Source organism: Paroedura picta, chromosome 15 (genome assembly GCF_049243985.1).
Source record: "Paroedura picta isolate Pp20150507F chromosome 15, Ppicta_v3.0, whole genome shotgun sequence".
Lineage (NCBI taxonomy): Eukaryota > Metazoa > Chordata > Lepidosauria > Squamata > Gekkonidae > Paroedura > Paroedura picta.
Window position 1 is genome coordinate 21384013 of NC_135383.1, and position 22778 is coordinate 21406790.

At 51.3% G+C, this 22778-nt stretch overlaps 1 protein-coding gene across 12 annotated transcripts in view; it reads right to left on the minus strand.

Moving 5' to 3' along the window:
* Positions 1-22778, minus strand: part of BCAS3 (BCAS3 microtubule associated cell migration factor) — a 631049-nt gene that overhangs the window by 39681 nt on the left and 568590 nt on the right. The window contains exon 24 of one of the 12 annotated variants that reach the window (XM_077311255.1): positions 1745-1860. The exons of the other annotated variants lie outside the window; for them this stretch is intronic. Coding sequence (XP_077167370.1) covers positions 1829-1860 — 32 coding nt within the window. The 3' untranslated portion in view covers positions 1745-1828. Of the gene's footprint in view, positions 1-1744; positions 1861-22778 lie in introns of those variants that run through there. 12 annotated transcript variants of the gene reach the window in all.

Sequence of the window (22778 nt, forward strand, 5' to 3'; positions counted from 1 at the left end):
AACAATTTGCCCCCCCCTCGTAGGTTGTTAATAAATCAAGGCTTAAGTGGTGGTGGTGGTGGGGAGACACACGAGCTTTGGACAAAGTCCCAGAGGCGCCCCCCACCAAAGGTGAGGCCACAGATCTGTCATCTTCTTAAGTTCCCTTCTTCAGTTGTGTGTTCCAGATTCCGGAATGGTTTCTAGCTGTACTAAAAATAGCCCTGGCTCTGCAGACTGAGAGCTGCCCGTCTGGCATATAGACAGGGGGTCCCAAGGTAAAGGCCAGCTGCAGGCTCTGAAATTGCTGTCCCAAGAAGCACAGGACTCTGTGGCAAGAGACGGGGGTGTGGGTGGGTGGGTGGGTGGGTGGGACGGGGCGAGTCTGGGCAGGGGGTCTGCCGTGAAAGGGCCAGCCAGAGGAGACCCTGAACACCCCTCATCTGCAGACACAGGATCCCAGATTCAGTCAGTGGCGGAAGGACTTGAATATTCTCTCCCCCAACCCAAAGCCAATCTTGCCAATCAAAACTGCCCTGCAGGTTGGGTGGGGGGTGGGCAGGGATGCCCATATAGCTCTGGAAATTCCAGAAAGATCCGGGATCTTTTGGCGTTCTGCAGGGCCTGCAAAACGGAGTTCTTCCTCCAGGTCTTTGGTTGAGGCTGGGCAGCAAGGAAGATTGTGGCCTCCCCTGCAGGAGTGGCGGTAGTGAATGCCATCTGCCCACTCGATCAACCTCCCCCTCCTGGATGTATCAGTGGGAGGATTATTAGGTCTGGTATTATTAGGTTTTTTTGCCACAGCATCTTTATCCCCAGGGATTTTTGGATGTAATGTATTTGCTATTTTATGTCTGTTTTAAGGGGGTTTTATTGGGGTAGACAGCATCCTAAAAAGCAGAGACATCACCCTGCCAACAAAAGCGCGTTTAGTCAAGGCTATGGTATTCCCAGTTGCAATGTATGGCTGCGAGAGTTGGACCATAAGGAAGGCCGAGCGTCAAAGAATTGAGGCTTTTGAACTCTGGTGCTGGAGAAGACTCTTGCGAGTCCCTTGGACTGCAAGGCGAACAAACCGGTCAGTCCTAGAGGAGATCAGCCCTGACTGCTCTTTAGAAGGCCAGATCCTGAAGATGAAACTCAAATACTTTGGCCACCTCATGAGAAGGAAGGACTCCCTGGAGAAGAGCCTAATGCTGGGAGCGATCGAGGGCAAAAGAAGAAGGGGACGACAGAGAATGAGGTGGCTGGATGGAGTCACTGAAGCAGGAGGTGCGAACTTAAATGGACTCCGGGGAATGGTAGAGGACAGGAAGGCCTGGAGGATCATGGTCCATGGGGTCGCGATGGGTCGGACACGACTTCGCACATAACCACAACAAATTGGGGTTTTATCAAGACATTGTAACCCGCCTCGAGCCATTGGGGAGAGGCAGGCAATAAATTGAAACAACAACAACAACCACAACAGCTCTTCCCGCAACTTGACTGGTGTTGCTCTTTGCAGGGTGCGTGTGTGAGTGATTGGTGGGGTGCTACCTACAGCTGCCAGCCTCCATTTAGGAACTTACGACTTTTATATCTCATATAAACAGGAGGAGAATCGATGCGCTCAAATTCTGGTGTTGGAGACGAATGCTGCGAATACCACGGACAGCCAAAGCTACCAACAAGACAGTTTTAGAGAGGAGCAAACCAACTAGGTCATTAGAAGGCAAGATATTACGGCTGAAGCTCACTTACTTTGGACACATCATGCAATCAGGCTTGTTAGAAGAATCATTAATGCTTGGCATGGTCAGCGGCAAAAGGAAACGTGGTCGCCAAAGTATCCGCTGGCTCGACACGATCAAAGCCGACACAGGGATGACCATGGACCAACTGAAAGAAGCAGTCAGAGACAGGGGCGCATGGCGGAGACTTTCCTATAGAATCGCCAAGGGTCGGACACGACTAAACTGATAGCATCATCATCATATTGTACCACACACACACACATATGAAGAAGAGTTGGTTCTTATATGCCGCTTTTCTCTACCCAAAGGAGAGTGGCTTAGATTCACCTTCCCTTTCCTCTCCCCACAACAGACACCCTGTGAGGTGGGTGAGGCTGAGAGAGCCCTGATATTCCTGCTCAGTCAGAACAGCTTTATCAGAGCTGTGGCGAGCCCAAGGTCACCCGGCTGGCTGCATGTGGGGGAGGAGTGAGGAATCAAACCCGGCTCACTGGATTAGACATATGGAATTCTAACCACTACACCAAGCTGGTATGTATGTATGCATGTATACACTTATGAACATTTTAACTGTTCTGTTGTAAGCTCTACCACTGAAGAAAAATTAATCTGAAAACGTAGTCATAACTGGTTCACATTTTGTCATTGCTACAATCAATATTGGTGCATGTTCTAGAATAAAATCTAGATTATTAAAGTACATTTCATTTTGGGGACCCTTTCTGACAGCTGCTTCGGGTTTTTGGCTTCCCCACTATCCTGACAGGTTGTTCCTGTTTGCTGCAGCCTCCAGGTGAGACCTCGAAATCTCCCAGAATTGGAGCTGACCCCCAGATAACAGAGATCAGATCCCCTGGGGAAAAGGGGATCTTTTGATTGACTGGAAAACTGCCTCAATTTTCAAGCTGGCGATGGCAAAAAAAATTTCCAAACAATAGAACAGGTTCCTAGGTATAAAACCTCGTTTTCGTATTTTACTTCATCAGTGAACTTAATTCTTAATTGTGGAACTGGGAGGGCAGGATTTGGTACAGGGAGGGACCTCAGTGGAGCACAATTCTACGGAGTCCCCCCTCCCAAGCAGCCCTTTCCTTCAGGGGAACTGATCTCTTTTGTCTGGAGAGGAGCTGGAATTCCAGGGGATCCCCTGATTCCACCAGGGGACTGGCATCCCAAAGTGAGACCCGGTGTAATCTGCAAAAGTTAATTCAGAGTAATAACCTTTAAGATTTCTTACGTTGAGTGACAGCTTTAGAACAGACGCAGAGAAGGCACAACACCCCCAAATCACACCCCCAGGGTGTGTAGCCAGGCTTCTGGCCTGGTGTGAACGGCCTCTTGATTGCCTAATTTATTTGTCGTGCACACATCGCCAGTCCTTGTGTGTGTGTGTCCCCCCCCCCAATCTGGAAATCCTTTCCTTCTCGGCTTTTACAACACCGTTTCCTGGGATGCGATAGGAGTGAGCCATCCCCGTCCCCTGCCCTTCTCCCCCACCCCGTCGTTTCCTAATCCCAGCGATCGTTTGAAGTATGAAACCCGCGGTCTACACAAGCCATGTTTTCATTAATCAGAGCCAATGTTTCCAAAGCCATCAGCTTTATCACGACTGGATTTCAGACGTGAAACCCAATATACACACAGATCCACTCAGCCTGTCCTTTTGGATTACTCCTGACCTTTTATTCTCTTTGCTGAAGGATCTGCGTTTCCTCAGCGTCAGGCTGTCCGGCTTGGCTGAGACAAAGTCTGCTTGAGTCTGCCAGGAAGGAAGGAAGGAAGGAGGAAAGGAAGGAAGGAAGGAAGGAAGGAAGGAAGGAAGGAAGGAAGGAAGGAAGGAAGGAAGGAAGGAGGGAGGGAGGGAGGGAGAGAGAGAGAAAGAGACAGAAAGAGACAGAAAGAGAGAGGAATAGAAAGAGAGAAAGAGAGAGGAAGGAAGGAAGGAAGGAAGGAAGGAAGGAAGGGAGAGAGAGAGAGAGAGACAGAAAGAGAGAAAGAGAGAGGAAGGAAGGAAGGAAGGAAGGAAGGAAGGAAGGAAGGAAGGAAGGGAGAGAGAGAGAGAGAGAGAGAGAGACAGAAAGAGAGAGGAATAGAAAGAGAGAAAGAGAGAGGAAGGAAGGAAGGAAGGAAGGAAGGAAGGAAGGAAGGAAGGAAGGAAGGAAGGAAGGGAGAGAGAGAGAGAGAGAGAGAGAAAGAGACAGAAAGAGAGAAAGAGAGAGGAAGGAAGGAAGGAAGGAAGGAAGGGAGAGAGAGAGAGAGAGAGAGAGAGAAAGAGACAGGAAGAGAGAAAGAGAGAGGAAGGAAGGAAGGAAGGAAGGAAGGAAGGGAGAGAGAGAGAGAGAGAGAGAGAGAGAGAGAGAGAGAGACAGAAAGAGACAGAAAGAGACAGAAAGAGACAGGAATAGAAAGAGAGAAAGAGAGAGGAAGGAAGGAAGGAAGGAAGGAAGGGAGAGAGAGAGAGAGAGAGAGAGAGAGAGAGAGAGAGACAGAAAGAGAGAAAGAGAGAGGAAGGAAGGAAGGAAGGAAGGAAGGAAGGAAGGAGGGAGGGAGGGAGGGAGGGAGGGAGAGAGAGAGAAAGAGAGAGAGAGAAAGAGACAGAAAGAGAGAGGAATAGAAAGAGAGAGGAAGGAAGGAAGGAAGGAAGGAAGGAAGGAAGGAAGGAAGGAAGGAAGGAAGGAAGGAAGGAAGGAAGGGGGAGAGAGAGAGAGAGAGAGAGAGAGAGACAGAAAGAGACAGAAAGAGAGAAAGAGAGAGGAAGGAAGGAAGGAAGGAGGAAGGAAGGAGGGAGGGAGAGAGAGAGAAAGAGACAGAAAGAGACAGAGAGAGGAATAGAAAGAGAGAAAGAGAGAGGAAGGAAGGAAGGAAGGAAGGAAGGAAGGAAGGAAGGCAAGCAGGCAGGCTTTGGATGAAGAACTACCTGTGTATCAGACAGTCTGAGGAGGAGTGCTTGCACTCAAAAGCTCACGCCTTGAATAAATCTTTGTTGGTCTTCAAGGTGCTGCTGGACTCTGATTTTATCGCGCTACTTCCGACCAACACAGCTACCCATTTGAATCTACACTTTGCAGGGTTTGCTTGAGGCTAGAAAGGCAGCTTCAAGCTCCTCAGAAGAAGGGTAGAGGACATGGAGGACCGGGGCAGGGTTGTGGTTGGAACTGGGAGAACCAGGTTCAAATCTCCGCTCAGCCATGGAAGTGGACTCTGTGACCTTGATCACGGCACACTTTCTTGGCCTAACCTACCTCACGGGGTGGTAAAACAGTGGACAGGAGAAGGACGTAAGCCGCTTTAGGTCCCCCCGTCCCCCGAGGAGGAAAACATGCTATAGATGAAGTCAATAAAATAAATAAATAAATAAGACATGTAACAAGTTCATAAGAGCCTCTTGTGGCGCAGAGTGGTAAGGCAGCCGTCTGAAAGCTTTGCCCATGAGGCTGGGAGTTCAATCCCAGCAGCCGGCTCAAGGTTGACTCAGCCTTCCATCCTTCCGAGGTAGGTGAAATGAGTACCCAGCTTGCTTGCTGGGGGGTAAGCGGTAATGACTGGGGAAGGCACTGGCAAACCACCCCGTATTGAGTCTGCCATGAAAACGCTGGAGGGCGTCACCCCAAGGGTCAGACATGACTCGGTGCTTGCACAGGGGATACCTTTACCTTTACCTTAACAAGTTCATACATCTCAGCAAGTCACTAAATATCTGAGACCTGGCTGGAAGCCTAAATGTCTGTTTGTTGATTGCTTCTCCCCCACCCCAAAAAAACACTCATTTCTGATCTCTCCCCAAAGTCTGGGATCCATAAGCTCTATCTTACCGACATCACACCGCTCCGATTAAGGAAATGCTGATTTTTGTCAGAGGCAATTGAAAAAACACATTGCTTTGTTTGGCTTAAGCAAAGAATTGTGGGTTATCAGAGGCAGCATCAACTCCTGTGGTGTGCACGCGAAAGGAGGCATAATGCTTGGGAAAAGGAATCGGATTTACCCGAAGGAGGGGGTGGAAATCTGCCATTTTATTGATGTGGGGTTTGTTTGTTTGTTTGGAACAACTTTGGTTTTCAGTTACGGCTGCGAAACCCAAGGATGGATTGGTCTAATTTTTGAGAATTAGTGCAAGAGGCTCAAGCCAAGGAGTTTCGACCAGGTTGCCTCTGAATTTGGGAATCCAAAGAAGAAGAAGAAGTAGGAGAAGGAAAAGGAGAAGGAGAAGGAGAAGGAGAAGAAGAAGAGAAGGAGAAGGAGAAGGAGAAGGAGAAGAGAAGGAGAAGGAGAAGGAGAAGGAGAAGAGAAGGAGAAGGAGAAGGAGAAGGAGAAGGAGAAGGAGAAGGAGAAGGAGAAGGAGAAGGAGAAGGAGAAGGAGAAGGAGAAGAAGAAGAGAAGGAGAAGGAGAAGGAGAAGGAGAAGGAGAAGAAGAAGAGAAGGAGAAGAGAAGGAGAAGGAGAAGAGAAGGAGAAGGAGAAGAAGAAGAGAAGGAGAAGAGAAGGAGAAGGAGAAGAGAAGGAGAAGGAGAAGGAGAAGAAGAAGAGAAGGAGAAGAGAAGGAGAAGGAGAAGGAGAAGGAGAAGGAGAAGGAGAAGAAGAAGAGTTGGTTCTTATATGCCGCTTTTCCCTACCTGAAGGAGGCTCAAAGCGGCTTAGAGTCTCCTTCCCTTTCCTCTCCCCACAACAGACACCCTGTGGGGTGGGTGAGGCTGAGAGAGCGCTGATATCACTGCCCGGTCAGAACAGCTTTATCAGTGCCGTGGCGAGCCCAAGGTCACCCAGCTGGTTGCATGTGGGGGAGTGCAGAATCGAATCTGGCATGCCAGATTAGAAGTCGGCACTCCTAACCACTACACCAAACTGGCTCAAGAGCGGCACTAGGAAGCACAGCCTGTGCAACAGGAGAAGGGGCAGCAACTAAGAAATAGGGGAGGGCCAGAGAAAATGCCTCTCCTGGGAGGCAGTCCTGGGGGCAGCTGGCCGACTTTCCAGAATTTCCCACCTGACTCCATCACCTGCCCCACAGAGGCATCATTACGGTGGCCAGCTCTGGACTGGGAAATATCTGGAGACTTTGGGGATGGAGCCAGGGTGGAGGGATTTGTGGTGGAGACGGACCAAAGTGGGAACCCAGGGGAGCGGATCTATGTTGCCTGGAGATGAGCTATCGTTCCAGGGGTTCCCCAGGTTCTACCTGCAGACTGGCATCCCTAGACATCATGTTGGTAGGCTTGGGGGGGCAGGTGGGACAGGATGCCCTACCGTAGACATTCCTGGGTGCCCGGGACCAGAGAAGATGCCCAACCCTGGGAAAGGCTTGTAGGTAGGATTGTCAACTCACGGTTGGGGAATTCCTGGAAATTTGGAGGTGGGGCTTGAGGAGAGTGGACCTCAGAAGGGTAAAATTTTGGGGATGGACCTCAGCAGGGTAAAATTTTGGTTTTTTGTTTGTGCATTCAGTCACTGGTTGGTGGGTTGGTTCCTTCCTTCCTTCCTTCCTTCCTTCCTTCCTTCCTTCCTTCCTTCCTTCCTTCCTTCCTTCCTTCCTTCCTTCCTTCCTTCCTTCCTTCCTTCCTTCCTTCCTTCCTTCCTTCCTTCCTTCCTTCCTTCCTTCCTTCCTTCCTTCCTATAAATTCTATCCCACCCCTCACTTGCGTCTCGGGGCAGCTAACCACAGTTAAATCACAATAAAGTATAATAACTATACTTAATAAAACAGTTCCTGCTTAAATATAAACAACAGAATAAACATCCAGCAGCTGATAAAATCCAGCGTTCCATCCAACTTGGTCCCAGGAGTGGGTATGCGTAACCGGGAGCAGTTAATGATTTTACCATGGAGAGGCATGTGTGTGTGTGTGTGTGTGTGGGGGGGGGGGCTGTATCTAGGGGAAGGCCCGTCAGTCTGCTCCGGTATACCATAGAGTCCCCCCTCCAAAGCAGCCACTTCCTCCAGGGAAACTGATTTCTGGGACGCCCGGAGACTGGCTTCCTTACTTGTAGGTGATGGGAAGTAATGGAAGGTAGCTGCAATCCGGGAAGCCCCCTGCTCAGATCCTGACTCTACCACAAGCTCATCCGTCAGACCTTCGAGGAGCAGCTCTTGCTCAGCCTCGGCCTCTCTGCGTGGGGGGAGTGCCCCTGAAGGAGGCCAGCAGTCCCCATACCATGGCTGCATCTCACCCTCTTAAGAGCCCGCTGTCCGGTGGCAATGAATCCCATGGGCAAATCCTGTGCTGTGTGCAGCGTCTTCCCTTTTGTCTGGCGTCTCCCAGAGAGGGCCTTGGGGCCAGAGACCCACTTCCCCTCTCTTTCAGTCCTGACCTACTTCACGGGGGGCTGCGCTCCAGGAGGGGAAGAGCGTCGAAGCGCTTTGTAGTCCCCTTTGAAAGGATTTCTAAAAGGTTCATTAGCGGAGGAAGCCGCAGATGCAGTGAGCGCTCTGGGCGACGCGGACACGCTGCAGCTGGGATACAGCCAAGGCCATTTCTGAGCATCGGAGAAGAGTCCTCTTTTCCAGGAGACCCCAGTCCAACCGGGCGGAGCTGGGCCTTCGATGGCAGGCAGCACTGAGCCCCAGCTGGTCCTGAGCCGGGGGATCAGCCAGTCCCCGGCATCTCCTCCAACGGCGTTGCCCTCGTCACTCATATGATGCATCAGCCATCTGGTGGCTGTAGAAGGCAGAGTGGCATCGCAAGGTGAGATGACGGAGTGCAAAACTGATAGTAGCTGGCACCTCCCGGCCTCGGGCTTTCCGTCACTTAACTCATCCCCCTTCTCGCCCATCCGCGCAAGAGGCCGGCTTCAAAGGGGCAGGAGAATTTGCCCTTCTGCAAATCTTGTTTATGTGCGGCGTGCTCTGCAAACTGGGAGAACAATGCCTAATGCATGGCCAGAGGCAGGAAGGAGTACGAGGAGCAGAAAGAGCCATCGAGTTGCAGCCGACTCACGGTGACCCCATTGGGCAGGGGTGGCCAAACTGTAGCTCCCCACGTCCCTGCTAGCATGTGCTCATGGGCATTGTTGTCCATGGTCATCTGGAGAGCCGCAGTTTGGCCACCCCTGCTGTAGGGTTTTCAAGACAGGAGATGTGCAGAGATGGTTTGCCATTGTCTACCTCTGCATAGCCGCCTGGGACTTCCCAATGGTCTCCCATCCAGGGACTAACCAGGTCTGGCTTGCTTAGCTTCTGAGATCTGGGGAGACAGGGCTAGCTTGAGACATCCAGGTCAGGCAATAAAAGCAACTGTGAACTTCCTTGTTGGTCTCCCGACCAGGGACTAACCAGGACCGGTTCTGTTTGGCTCCTAAGTTCTCATGAGATGAAGCTAGGTTGGGCTGATCTGATCAGGGCAGAAAAAGATGAGTAATGGAGCATTTAGTCCATGCTATAGAGCAGATGTCCCCAGCCCCCAGTCTGGGGACTGGTCCCAGTCCGTGGATCAGTCGGTCCCGGACCGCGGATCCTCCTTGTCTTCCTCCCCGGCTGCTGCCTCGGGGGCTGCCCTGCCACTCTGCCGCCGGCTCCCCTTTAGTGCTCTCCGGGTCCGCCATGGCTGGGGCTTCCCCTCGGCATGGCACTGCGCAGCCTCAGCCGATTTGGCAATCACGGAAACCTGACGCGGCCAGCTCCTCAGCCGCTTCGGCGATCGTGGAAACCTGACGCGGCCAGCTCCTCAGCCGCTTCGGCGATCGTGGAAACCTGTGGCGGCCAGCTCCTCAGCCGCTTCGGCGATCGTGGAAACCTGTGGCGGCCAGCTCCTCAGCCGCTTCGGCGATCGTGGAAACCTGAGGCGGCCAGCTCCTCAGCCGCTTCGGCGATCGTGGAAACCTGACGCGGCCAGCTCCTCAGCCGCTTCGGCGATCGTGGAAACCTGTGGCGGCCAGCTCCTCAGCCGCTTCGGCGATCGTGGAAACCTGAGGCGGCCAGCTCCTCAGCCGCTTCGGCGATCGTGGAAACCTGTGGCGGCCAGCTCCTCAGCCGCTTCGGCGATCGTGGAAACCTGTGGCGGCCAGCTCCTCAGCCGCTTCGGCGATCGTGGAAACCTGTGGCGGCCAGCTCCTCAGCCGCTTCGGCGATCGTGGAAACCTGAGGCGGCCAGCTCCTCAGCCGCTTCGGCGATCGTGGAAACCTGTGGCGGCCAGCTCCTCAGCCGCTTCGGCGATCGTGGAAACCTGACGCGGCCAGCTCCTCAGCCGCTTCGGCGATCGTGGAAACCTGTGGCGGCCAGCTCCTCAGCCGCTTCGGCGATCGTGGAAACCTGTGGCGGCCAGCTCCTCAGCCGCTTCGGCGATCGTGGAAACCTGTGGCGGCCAGCTCCTCAGCCGCTTCGGCGATCGTGGAAACCTGTGGCGGCCAGCTCCTCAGCCGCTTCGGCGATCGTGGAAACCTGTGGCGGCCAGCTCCTCAGCCGCTTCGGCGATCGTGGAAACCTGAGGCGGCCAGCTCCTCAGCCGCTTCGGCGATCGTGGAAACCTGACGCGGCCAGCTCCTCAGCCGCTTCGGCGATCGTGGAAACCTGTGGCGGCCAGCTCCTCAGCCGCTTCGGCGATCGTGGAAACCTGAGGCGGCCAGCTCCTCAGCCGCTTCGGCGATCGTGGAAACCTGTGGCGGCCAGCTCCTCAGCCGCTTCGGCGATCGTGGAAACCTGAGGCGGCCAGCTCCTCAGCCGCTTCGGCGATCGTGGAAACCTGTGGCGGTCAGCTCCTCAGCCGCTTCGGCGATCGTGGAAACCTTAGGCGGCCAGCTCCTCAGCCGCTTCGGCGATCGTGGAAACCTGTGGCGGCCAGCTCCTCAGCCGCTTCGGCGATCGTGGAAACCTGAGGCGGCGAGCGCATCAGCTGCTTCGGCAGTCATGGAAATCTGTGGTCAGCACCACAGCCCTGGCCACCTCAGATTTCCGCGATCGCCAAAGTGGTCGAGGCGCACCAAAGCACCCAACCCTAGTGGAAACAAAGAGTCGGGTCATCCTCTTCTGTTAACTTGGTGGTGCTGAAAAGTGCCGTCAAGTTGCAACTGATTTATGGCAACGTTGTCGGGTTTTCAAGGCAGGAGATGTCCAGAGGTGGCTTGCTCTCGCCTGCCCCTGTGCAGCATCCCTGGATTCATCAGGGCTGACCCTGCTTAACTTCTGAGATGGGACAAGATCGGGCTAGCCTACACCACCAGGCCTCAGACCGTCTCACCACATAGGAGGGCAGTTACGGCAAAACGGAAGCGCAGAAGGCTCCTGTAAGCTGCCTCCACCGTCTTTGAGGAAGGGCAGAATAAAAATTCAACAGAGAAAGGCAAGAGGGAGGCCCCAGAGAAGTCCCCAGCCCAAGGAGCCTACCGTTGCACTTTTTCCAGGATGCTTTTGATAATGTGGGGTACTGGGTGAGGAAGGGGAAGCTAACCAGGGATGATGTGAGCCAAAGCAGATCTCCCCGTAGTTGGGAATGAGGAATCAAGGACTCAGCTGCTTGGCAAAGGTTCTGAGGAAGGGTTTCAAGGAAGAGAGGGTAGGCCCTGCGGAGGAGTTCCAGGCACCGGGACCGCAAGTGGTGGGGCGGCAGCATGGGTTGGGTGGGGGTGAGGAATTGTTTTCAAGAGCAGAAGACAGTTCTGTTTGGGACAGTACAGCCTCCGGTAAAACAATCACACATTTCATCTCCTCCCTACCCCGGCTTTTTTCCACCCTAAACGTTGATACGCATCTAATGTAAGTTTAAAGAGATTCCAATAAAAGGCATTTATAGACCTCGTGGGCTTTTCTTTTCTTTTTAATGGGTACACATTCAAATTGTAACTCATTGTTGTAACTAACTCGAGCTGGGATTTCTTGCTGTGCTAACAGATCTTCGAGATAAAAATAAGCAGCAAAAGACCTCTTTTTTTTTCGGGGGTGGGGAGGGATGTTTTTAACAGCAGAAGGACTTTTTAGAACAAAGGAGGCTGAAATATAAACAGGAGACTTGTGGCCTAATAAAAATGCATTCTGGCATCGCTTTCATGGACCGAATTCCTACCTCTTCAGCCGCAAAGAGCATCCCTTCTAGGCCCTGATTTTATGGAGTATGAAAAAAGCCAATTGCATAGTAGGGTCAAGAAGCCCCCGTGTGGAACATAATTATGCACCTACAAAATACTATTGCTAGCGCAGTGAGTGGGTGGGGGCTCTGTTACATAAGTTCTCAGAGTTTGTATTCCCGGCCCCTGTAAATTCGTGTTTACACTTTTGAGCAGGGGTAGTCAAACTGCGGCCCTCCAGATGTCCATGGACTACAATTCCCAGGAGCCCTTGCCAGCATTCGCTGGCGAATGCTGGCAAGGGCTCCTGGGAATTGTAGTCCATGGACATCTGGAGGGCCGCAGTTTGACTACCCCTGCTTTTGAGGATGCTTAAAAAAAAACAACCTCTGTCCATTTGCTTCCCTCGCCTTGCCCCGTACCTATGTATCCTAGTGATCTGAGCTCATGGTTTTAAGAAGGACAACCAGATCTAGAACACTTGGTCCAACATGATTAAGAGGTCTCGGATTTCAACAAAAAACTACAATGGTCAGTTCACTAACCCACTGGCTCCAGAAGCCAAGGATAAACCAATCCCCTGCATGGCGCATCTCAAGCGACGATTCTGGTGGTTCAAAACACCCAAGGGTGTTTCTAATTTCACCTATGGACAGCAGGAGAGGATGCTGTGGTTCCATTTTTAGAAGGTACAAAATGGAAACGCACACACACCCCTTTCCGCCCACATCCATGCGCTCTGGACAGCATCCTGGTACTTTGGGATTCACTTTATGTTAACTGTGAAGAAATATCTTTTTGCTGTGAAGGATTTCACATTGTGCGTTTTAAACTACCCCCCCTCCCCCCAGATTGAACCCTGGCAGGGGTAGGTAAGTGTCTGCCCAATTGCTTACTCTCCTTCAAAGGCAAATAGTTTTAACTAAGAGACAAGGAGTGGCTCAACCAGCCAGTGTGGTGTGGTGGTTAAGAGCAGTGGCCTCTCATTTGGAGAACTGGGTTTGATTCTCCACTCCTCCTCCACAAGCAGCCATCCGGGTGACCTTGGGCCAGTCACAGTTCTCTCAGAGTTCTCTCAGCCCCCCCCCCCCACTCGTGTGGAGAGGAAGGGAAAGTGATTGTAATCTGTGTCGAGACTCCGCTGGGTGGTGAAAAGTGGAGTATAAAAGAGAGAAAAAAACAACTTTTCTGCTGCTGCTGCTATTGCTTCTCCTCCTCCAAGAAGGCAGACCGAGGTTTGGAGGGGTGAAATTTATTGATAAAGGTAAAGGTAAAGGTAAAGGTAAAGGTATCCCCTGTGCAAGCACTGAGTCATGTCTGACCCTTGGGGTGACGCCCTCTAGCGTTTTCATGGCAGACTCAATACGGGGTGGTTTGCCAGTGCCTTCCCCAGTCATTACCGTTTACCCCCCAGCAAGCTGGGTACTCATTTTACCGACCTCGGAAGGATGGAAGGCTGAGTCAACCTTGAGCCGGCTGCTGGGATTGAACTCCCAGCCTCATGGGCAAAGCTTTCTGACGGCTGCCTTACCACTCTGCGCCACAAGAGGCTCTTATTTATAATTTGATTTATATACCGCCGCGAGCCAGCATATATATACAGACATCTGTACATAAAAACAACCATACTACATCCTAAAAACAAAACCCGATGGAATACCCCAAGATGGCGGTACAACTAGAAGAAACATCTTCCCAGCCTCCAGTGCAGTCGACTCAATGGGATGGGACAGCTTTGGATGCAAAAAGAAAGCAAAGGAGGTTCGGACAATAATTTGATGTAGGTCTAATGCCTAAAACCTAAAAACCGGGGCGGTTTGTGTGTCTGAATTCTCTGGTACGAGACAGACCGTAGCAGGAGATTCCTAGTAGGGTTGGGCGCTTCGGACACCAAAGCACCTGTTCCAGCCCAAAGCAGCCAGTGCCGTAGCATGGGGGGGGGGGGGAGGGACGGCGCAGCGCTGGCTGCTTCGGGCTGGAACGGGTGCTTTGGTGGCCGAAGTGCCCAACCCTAATTCCTAGCGTTGCCTGGAAGTCGTTCTCTGCCCCAGCGAGCTACATAGTTATGTAACAGGCAGAGGTCAACTCAATGATGATTTTGTTAGCAGGTTTTGTTAGATATTTACACAGAATGTTTCATTCCGGATTTGTATATCTTTTCACAGTTAATACTTACTAACATTGAGACATGACTGATTCTTAAGTAGGTGGAGGTTTGTTAGTTTAATTTAAGGAAATGATATGCGTGTAAACGTTTACTAATACTTTGTAATAATTTGTTTTAGATAACAACCACTGAGGAAGAAAACAACTTTGAAAACGGGATGCTGAAAACAAATTTTGTTTGTTTGTTTATCTGGAACCCGTTTTGGTTTAGGTCCGTACATCATAGATATGAAGGCAACATCTACAGAATACCTTGGAATAATTATAAACAAAAAAGATTACATTTTTGTACTAGCCAATTGGTCGAATTTTTCTAGCTTGACCTGGGCAGTGGGTGTGGCACAGAAGAGGTGATAAAAGTCAGGGGAGAGAGGACGAAAGATTCTTCTGTAGGGAAGCCGTCAGGGCAGCTGGACTGGAGATAGGAGAAAGGAAGCCGGCAGCAACTGACCATGTGATTGCCTGGAGGGCTAAAGAATGCCTTAAAGCAATGGAAATTTCACAGGAAGCAGGGATTTCTTAAGTTAGAGGGGCCTGTCCTATGTTTAACGTCTATTAGTGCAGGGGTAGTCAACCTGTGGTCCTCCAGATGTCAATGGACTACAATTCCCATGAGCCCCTGCCAGCGTTTGCTGGCAGGGACTTGTGGGAATTGTAGTCCATGAACATCTGGAGGACCACAGGTTGACTACCCCTGTATTAGGGCATGTCTAGTGGATGTACAGATATTTGCCAATTTCTTTTGGATCTCTTGTTCAGTCTGTGCTATGCTACAAGTACGCTAGTAAGCAATTTATTTTAGATAAAAGTTGTATAACTTTGTATGCTGCTAGTGGTTCTCTGTACCGGGGGTAGTCAACCTGTGGTCCTCCAGATGTCCATGGACTACAATTCCCATGAGCCCCTGCCAGCAAACGCTGGCAGGGGCTCATGAGAATTGTAGTCCATGGACATCTGGAGGACCACAGGTCGACTAACCCTGCTCTATACCACGGTGACCCCCCCCCACACACACCTCAGATATATTATTGTACAGGGGAGCCCAGCACAGGGAAGGAGGCTGGAGATTAGCATGCAGCCACTGCTCCGGGGCACACCAAGCAGTACATGGTCTCTATAGTGGTCACATGCTGGGTTATGAGAGACACAGAATCAAGGCTTCGGAATTGTAAGGGTAAACTGGGAGTTCTGACCCTTTCCGGGAGCAATCCTATATAAAGAAGAAGAAGATCTGGTCTGTATATCTGTGTTTGAGGGAGTCTCAAAGCGGCTTACAATCCCCTTCCCTTCCTCTCCCCACAAGAGACCCCCTGTGAGGGAGGCAAGGCTGAGAGAGCTCTGGGAGAACTGTGACTGGTCTAAGGTCACCCAGTAGGCTACATGTGGAGAAGTGGGGAATCAAACCCAGCTCTCCAGATTAGAGGTCCCCACTCTTAGCCATTATACCAAGCTGACTCAGTAGCCATTCTGCCACACTGACCTGTAACTATGATTTCTGCCCTCTGTCTACATTGTTGTTTTTGCAGTTGTTCAAAGTTTGCGTTTTTAAAATTCTTCTGCTAATCGTGGGGAGAGGGCTGTCCTAGCCTGGTTCCCATCTCCCCCGGCAATGTCAGCCAGCCACTCTTTTATTTTTCCGAGATTTCTTCACGTCTTGTTTGGATAGCTGCGTGCCTATCTTCCCAATCTTGTTCTTTTCATAAGATATTAAAGTCGCGATTCTCAAACAGATGAATTCATCACCCAAGGCCACGTTCTGCACTTTCCCTAGAATTCCAGTACCTTAAAAAAAATAATAAAAGCCATTTTGGACAATTCACTCTGCCTTCCCGTTTGTTTCATTATGACACTTTTCGAGAAACCTGCAGCAAGCTTGACTTGGCCATCTGTGAACCAAACCAAAGACATCTGCAAATCGGATTTGGATTTTTTTCTTGCCCTCCCCAAAATGATTACAAACTTGAAGAAACACCTTCCATATGGGCCAACCCAACCCTGACAAGCCAGTGTGCATATTTCAGACTCAAGGGAAGAGGAAGTGCTTTTTGGAATAAAACAAACACAAAACAGCCCCATCCTCCCGTCCTGTGTCTCCCCCCCTCCCCTCCCCAAAAAACATTTTACATGGAACGGATTTTTCTCCCTCCTGGAGCTCTTCTGCAGAGTAAGGAAGGCGATTCCAGCCCATCGTGAGTCTTTCGCCGGCTCATTCTACTTGTTCTACGAAGGAGTCTCAGGCTTCCAGCCAAGAGAACTGCACTGTAGCCCTTCCCACCTTCGCCCGCAAAAAGAAAACACACTTAACGCGGAGTTTGCTTCTGCAGCTTAAAAGATCTCCCCCAGAGAACGGGTCTGCTTACTGCCATAAAGATGGAACCACTCCAAGCTGATGACAAAAATTCCACCTCCACCAACCAGGGATCCACTGCAACTACGGCCTTTTTCGTGACCCCCCCCCCCATCTCATCTGCCTGTGCAAAAACAGGAGGACTTTGGTAAATAGCTGAGAGAGAGAGAGGGAGCCAGACAGCCAAGCCAAGTCTGGGGTCCAGCAACTGCCCATCAGGACGGCAGTTTGGGGACACCTCCAAGAGAGAGAATACCCACGGGGATGGCTCAGCCTTAGCCCTCCAACACACATAGCTTGGCGTCCAGCCGGACAAAGGAGGGAGAAAAGAAAGCATCTTGAGTCCCTCTCGCAGAAAGCGTCCCAGGACACTGTGCTGGTGGGAGGGGGGGGGAGGACAACAAAGGCATTACGGATGGCACCTCTGGGGAGGAGAAGGCGCACATAAAACATACAGGCTGTCCCAATCTTAGGTAGGGGCGGGAGGTCCTCCTGGAATGACAAATTATCTCTGGCAGAATCTATGGCAAGGTGGCCATACTGTAGCTCTCCAGCTGTCCATGGACTACAGCTGGCTCTCCAGGTGCTCGTGGACTGCCAACATGATAGCAGGGGCTCATGGGAATTGTAGTCCATGGGCATCCGGAGAACCACAGTTTGGCCAACCCTGCTCTATGACATACCTGACAGCACATGCCACCTTGGGTGCTGCCACCAGATCTCCTAGAATCTCCCAAACACATTTCTGGAAGGGGGCCATCAGTTAGCGGCCCAGAGAGGTAGAGCGGCATTCTAGATGAAGAAGCTATGACGGCAGCCACAGAAGTCACACCTGTTGCATCCTTGCCTTTGGATCCTAGTCCCCTCCTGTGGAGCTCAAGCCAGTGTGCGGTTTCCCATCCCTTTAATCCAAACAATAGCCCTGCCAAGTAGGCTCAGTTGAGGACCCGTATCTGGCCTGAGATCATCCTGATATCTTTGGGGCTGCCACCTTCGAGTTGGGAAATAGCTGGAGCTTTGGGACGGGACCCTGAACACGGCGTTCTGATCTCAGGAGATGTCCAGCTGCCAACAGGAAGTTGGCAACCCTAGGTGTCTTAGTCTAAACTCCCCTTTAATCCTAGGTGTTTTAGTCTAAACTCCCCTTTAACCCTAGGTGTCTTAGTCTAACCTCCCCTTTAACCCTAGGTGTTTTAGTCTAAACTCCGCTTTAACCCTAGGTGTCTTAGTCTAACCTCCCCTTTAACCCTAGGTGTTTTAGTCTAAACTCCCCTTTAACCCTAGGTGTCTTAGTCTAACCTCTCCTTTAACCCTAGGTGTTTTAGTCTAAACTTCCCTTTAACCCTAGGTGTCTTAGTCTAACCTCCCCTTTAATCCTAGGTGTTTTAGTCTAAACTCCCCTTTAACCCTAGGTGTCTTAGTCTAACCTCCCCTTTAACCCTAGGTATCTTAGTCTAACTTCATCTTTAACCTCCATACTGGCTCTCATGGCAAAAAAGTGTTTCTACATGGAAAGATAGCCTAGATGCTGCTGTCTCAATCTGAGGCAAGTTTCCCAGAACGTAGCAGGAAAGAGAACCTTGAGGTTCCACCTAAAGTAGACATTCAGAGGTGGTTTGCCATTGCCTCTACATCACAACCCTGGTATTCCTTGGAGGTCTCCCATCCAAATGCTACCCAGGACCGACCCTGCTTAGCCACTGAGATCTGGCAAGACTAGACTAGGCTGAACCATCAAGTTAAGGCAGGAGCACTAGGAACTGCTTTTCAACTGAATGTCGAGTGACTCACATAGCTTATAGCTCAATACTGCTTTTCCTGTGTTTCTGCAGAACGGGGAGTAAACTCAAAAGGAAGACAGGGCTGAATCTGCATGGAGCTTTTATTCCAATCCCAGGTCGATTCAGTCCCTGCCGTCTTCACTGAATGCAATTTCCATTTTGTTTTTGTCAGATTTAAATTTTCCCTCTGCAACAAGCACGATTGATCCGGAGTGACCCTACCTTTTCTCCGTGATATCCCAGGCTGAATCTGCACAGAACTTTTATTGCAATCTCAGCTCGATTCAGTCCCTGCCGTCTACACAGAATGCAATTTCCATTTTGATTTTGGGCGATTTAAATTTTTCATCTGCAACAAGCACCATTGTTCCGGAGTGACCCTAACTTTCCCCCATGATATCCTAGAGTAGTTTTAACCCTTGATATTTGAAAAATCGGCATTAGTAAAGGAGCAACTGTCTGCTTTCCCCGAAATAACTTGTTGCTGCCTCGTGGCTCTAACGCTGTAACAAGGAAGTCTGTCCCTGATTGGCTGGGCGCCAGTTCAAAGAATTCCTACTTCTTGGTTGCAAGATTTATTTCTTTTTAAAACTTTAATGTGACTGTGCTCCACAATCCACACCTCGCAGCAGAGATTTGCCTCATTCTGTGAGAGGCTGCTGCTGTTGAGTCTCTGCTCATCTCAGTTTCACACCCGCTCGCAGATTCAGTCCCTGTGGGGTAGGAGAGGCTGAGAGATCAGGGAATCAGTTCTCTTATTTCTGGGTCCTTGGCTCGGCTCGACTCAGCCCCCCCTCCCCCCGCTCTCATGCAGCCTTGTGCAGATGGGTTTCTGTTTCAAGTTGGGGGGTGGAACACAAATACTCGGGTTCAAATCGATCTGAATTCAGCAGGATAGAAAGCAGAAAAAAAACTCCGTGCAGATTCAGCCCTTGAGTGGATATAACCCTCGATATTTGAAAAATCCACATGAGAAAGCAAGCAGATCTCTGCCTGTTCCGAACTTGCTGCTGAGCTCTGTGGTAGAGAAGCCCTGATTGGCCAAGGCTTCAGTTCCTGGTTCCCAGGCTGCAAGCTTGCCTTAAAGGGGAAGCCTTAACTTCTCTTGGCAGAGATTTGCCTCTTGGTTTTTTTCTCCCTCCTCTGCTGTCTCCAATCGTCTCCCCCCCCTTCAAGCAAAGAATGAAAGAGGCTCCTGCTGCGCTTGGCTCCCCCCTCCCCTTCTGTACTTCCCTAACTATGTGCAGACCACTTTTCTGTTTCAGTGGGGGGGGGGGGATAAAGACCCAAGTTCTAATCGGTCTGGATTCAGCAGGATTCACAATGGAATAAACAAAGTAAGTGCAGATTCAGCCCTGGTGACCTGGCACAGAATGGGCTGTTCCTCCCCCCTGCTGCTTATTTTCCTACCCCAGAAGAAGCCGAAAGAGGCAATAATAATTATAAGGCCACTGATGGAAATGGAGACTGTATGCTCAGAGTTAAAGACCAAGAAAGAGGTGCAAAGAAAAAAATAATATTGGGAGAGAGAGAGAGAGTGAGAGAGAGAGAGAGAGAGAGAGAGAGAGAGAGACTTAATGGGATTTGTAGTGGAAATTAAAACTTCAGGAAGAAACTTGGAGTGAACAGTAATGTATGCAATGACATCTGGGACTGTAATGGGGGGGGGGACTTGCTTTCAAGAGCTGCCAAAGCAAACAGCTAAATAACAAATCCACTTTACAGATCATCAATCTGGTGGGGCATTTGCCAAGGTAAATAGTCGAAGGTAAAAGTTTGCTTTGCAAACCAGGGAGCTGGGAGGTTTCAGGCTAGCCTGCTTCCAGGACAGTCAGGCTGGGGAAGGGTCCTTGGCCTTCAAGAAAGGACAGCAAGATTAAACACAACAACACCCCCAAGCAGGACTCCTCAGTGGGCCCCACACCCCCCCTCCCTTCCAATCACACGCTGCTGAAGGCCGTTCTCTGCACGTTGGATTCCAGTCATTTCTGAACTGTGTGCCATGAGAGAACTACCACTGGAGTCAGGGAAAGCCATTAAAAACTCCAGCCTGCTCCAAATACCCAGGCAGAGGGGAGGCTGCCCACTGAGTGCCTGCATGGATCTCTGCTCTGACCTTGCCTCCTTCAAAGCAGCCTCCACTGGGGCCACTCAATTTGCCACATCTCTAAACTGAGCATGATTCAACCACGCCTGACATGGCGGTTCAGTGGAGGCTCACACCTTCAGATGGCCACGCCTTCTGTATCTCTGCATGTCACTATCCTGGTCTTGCCTCCTTCCAGTAAGTCCATGATGGAAGGGGATAATACCACCTTACTGCAGATGCAGCATAATTACTGGCCCAGACTGCCTGTTGTGTCTCTGCACGAGTCACTGTGATGGACGCACATCTTTCTAATTAGATGTTGATGTCAGCCATTCAGTCAAGTCCAACTCTTGTTGATCCTTTGGCACATCTGCCACCATGATTCCTGATCTTGCTCCGCTTCTTTTAGTTGCGTGATGTCCTGGCCGGTGTCCATTTTGATCGTGTCCAACTACCATCGGCCTGGTTTCCTTTTTCCACTGACCAGCCCAAGCATAATGGCTTTCTCGATAGAGCTGCAGAATAAGCTGGGGAGGGGGCAGGGATGATTGTTCCACTTGCCCTATCAGGAGGCATGTCACGGGATGGGCGAAGCCAGCATTCACTGGCAAGGGCTCATGGGAATTGTAGTCCATGGACATCTAGAGGGCCGCAGTTTGACTACCCCTGGGCTAGGTGATCTGTCCGGCTCAGGATCCTCTGTTGCCCAGAGTTCAGGTATCCCAAGATCTCCAGCTACAGAGGTTGGAAACCCAAGATCAGTGGTTCCCAACCCCCGGTACCGGTCCGTGGATCAGTTGGTACCGGGCCATGGCTCCTCCTCGTCCTCCTCCCCGGCTGCTGCCTCGGGGGCTGCCCTGACACTCTGCCACCGGCTCACCTTTGGTGCTCTCCAGTGGGCGCCATGGCTGGGCATGGCACTGCACAGCTACTGCTGCAGCGCCTCCCAGCAGGCGGCAGGAAGTCAGGGGTGCCGGTGGGAAAGCAAGCGGAGCAGGGGCTTTAGGTGGCAGCGGTGATGTCCCTCGGCAAAAGACTACCCCCCTCCCCCGAGCCTCAGTAAAATTGTCAAGCATTGACCGGTCCCCGGTGATAAAAAAGTTGGGGACCACTGCCCCCTTTTTCATGGCAGGGCCCACCCACGCTATGTCAGAATCCAAAGGCTCAAAATGTTTGAGGGAGCTGCAACCCGAAAAAGGTCAACTGGAGCTGATTCCAGAACAGTTAAAAAAGCAGCTCTCACATTGCCAGCCCCCCCCCCCCCCCCCCGGCAAGTAGGCCTGGATCGATCAAAGAAGGCTAGAAAAGTGGGACAGATCCCGGAAGACTGGAACAGGGGAGGGACCTGGGGTTTACCTAAGGCCCAGTTGTGGGCTTTCTTCCATAACTCTTGTCAGGATTCCAACTAGGATGGGCAGCTTGGGGTTGGGAAATACCAGTGGATACGGGAGTGGGCGGGATTTGGGGCAGGGTGGGACCTCAGCGGAGTCTAATGCTATGGCGCCCACCCTCCAAGGCAGCCCTTATCTCCAGGGGAACTGAACTCTGTCGCCTGGAGCTGAGCTAAAATCCCAAGGGATCCCCAGGTCCCACCTGGAGGCTGGCAACCCTAACTGCAACCGTGCCCGCTAGCAATGAGGCAAGCAGGCAGGCAGACGGACAAGCCCAGAGCCGAGCGTATTCAGCACCTCTCCACAACACACCAGGAGACTGCTCAATCTAGAATCCGGAGAGGCCAGGGGTAGGGGCGGGGGGCGGGGACGGGACGGGACGGGACGCACAGCCCCGTGCAGGAAACGATTCTGCTCTTATTTTCCGACAAGATAAAATCTGGCTCCGTCTCCCATATTTTTACATTTTAGGGAAGAGGATATAAAACATCAAACAGCCGCCCCCCACTCTCTCTTTCTCTCTCTATCTCTCTTTCATTACGAAGGCAAGAGGGAAGATAATTTACGACGGCTGCAAACCCTCTATTTGAGACGCGGGGCCTTTGTGTTTCGCCTGCGATTTATAGGGCCGTAAAAGAAAGAAGTGAAAGAGTTGAAGCCATAACATGTGTGTTTATGAATAATAATCTTAAATGCACTGGGTGAAGAACAGTCCTGGGTTTCAGAGGCTGGCCTTCCCCGATTGATCGGGGAGGGGGGAGGGGAGGCCTTCGAATGCAACTCCAGATTGGGTTTAAATGATCCTCAGGCCCCGTCCGACGCTCCTGGGAGGGAGAGGAGGATGCCCGGGCAGACTTGCTGACATGTCCCATCCATCAAGGAGCCTGTGGTTCAGACGTAGGCGGGGAAGGATTCTTGACTATTATTAACAGCGCTTATCAAGTGCTTTTGGCGGGTTCATGGCTGGCATGCACGCTCGGCCGTGGCTGCGGCTCTAACAACAACCCGGTTAGGGAGGCTGGCGTTCTCATGCCGACGTTGCAGAGCGAGGGCTATAATCAATCCATGGGCTCAGTAAGACATGGACACTCAGCCCCGACAACTAAACAAGCTTACTTGAACCTGTAACTGATCCTCGATTAAGGCGCAGGTCGTAAGAGTGGTGTGGCTGGCATTTTCCCACTTGCGTTAAGCCAAACTACGAGTGCCATACCTGGCCCCTGAACACCTAGCCACGGTGATCCATGTGCCAGTCACCCATAGACTGGCCTTATGCAACTTGCTCTACGCAGGGTTCTC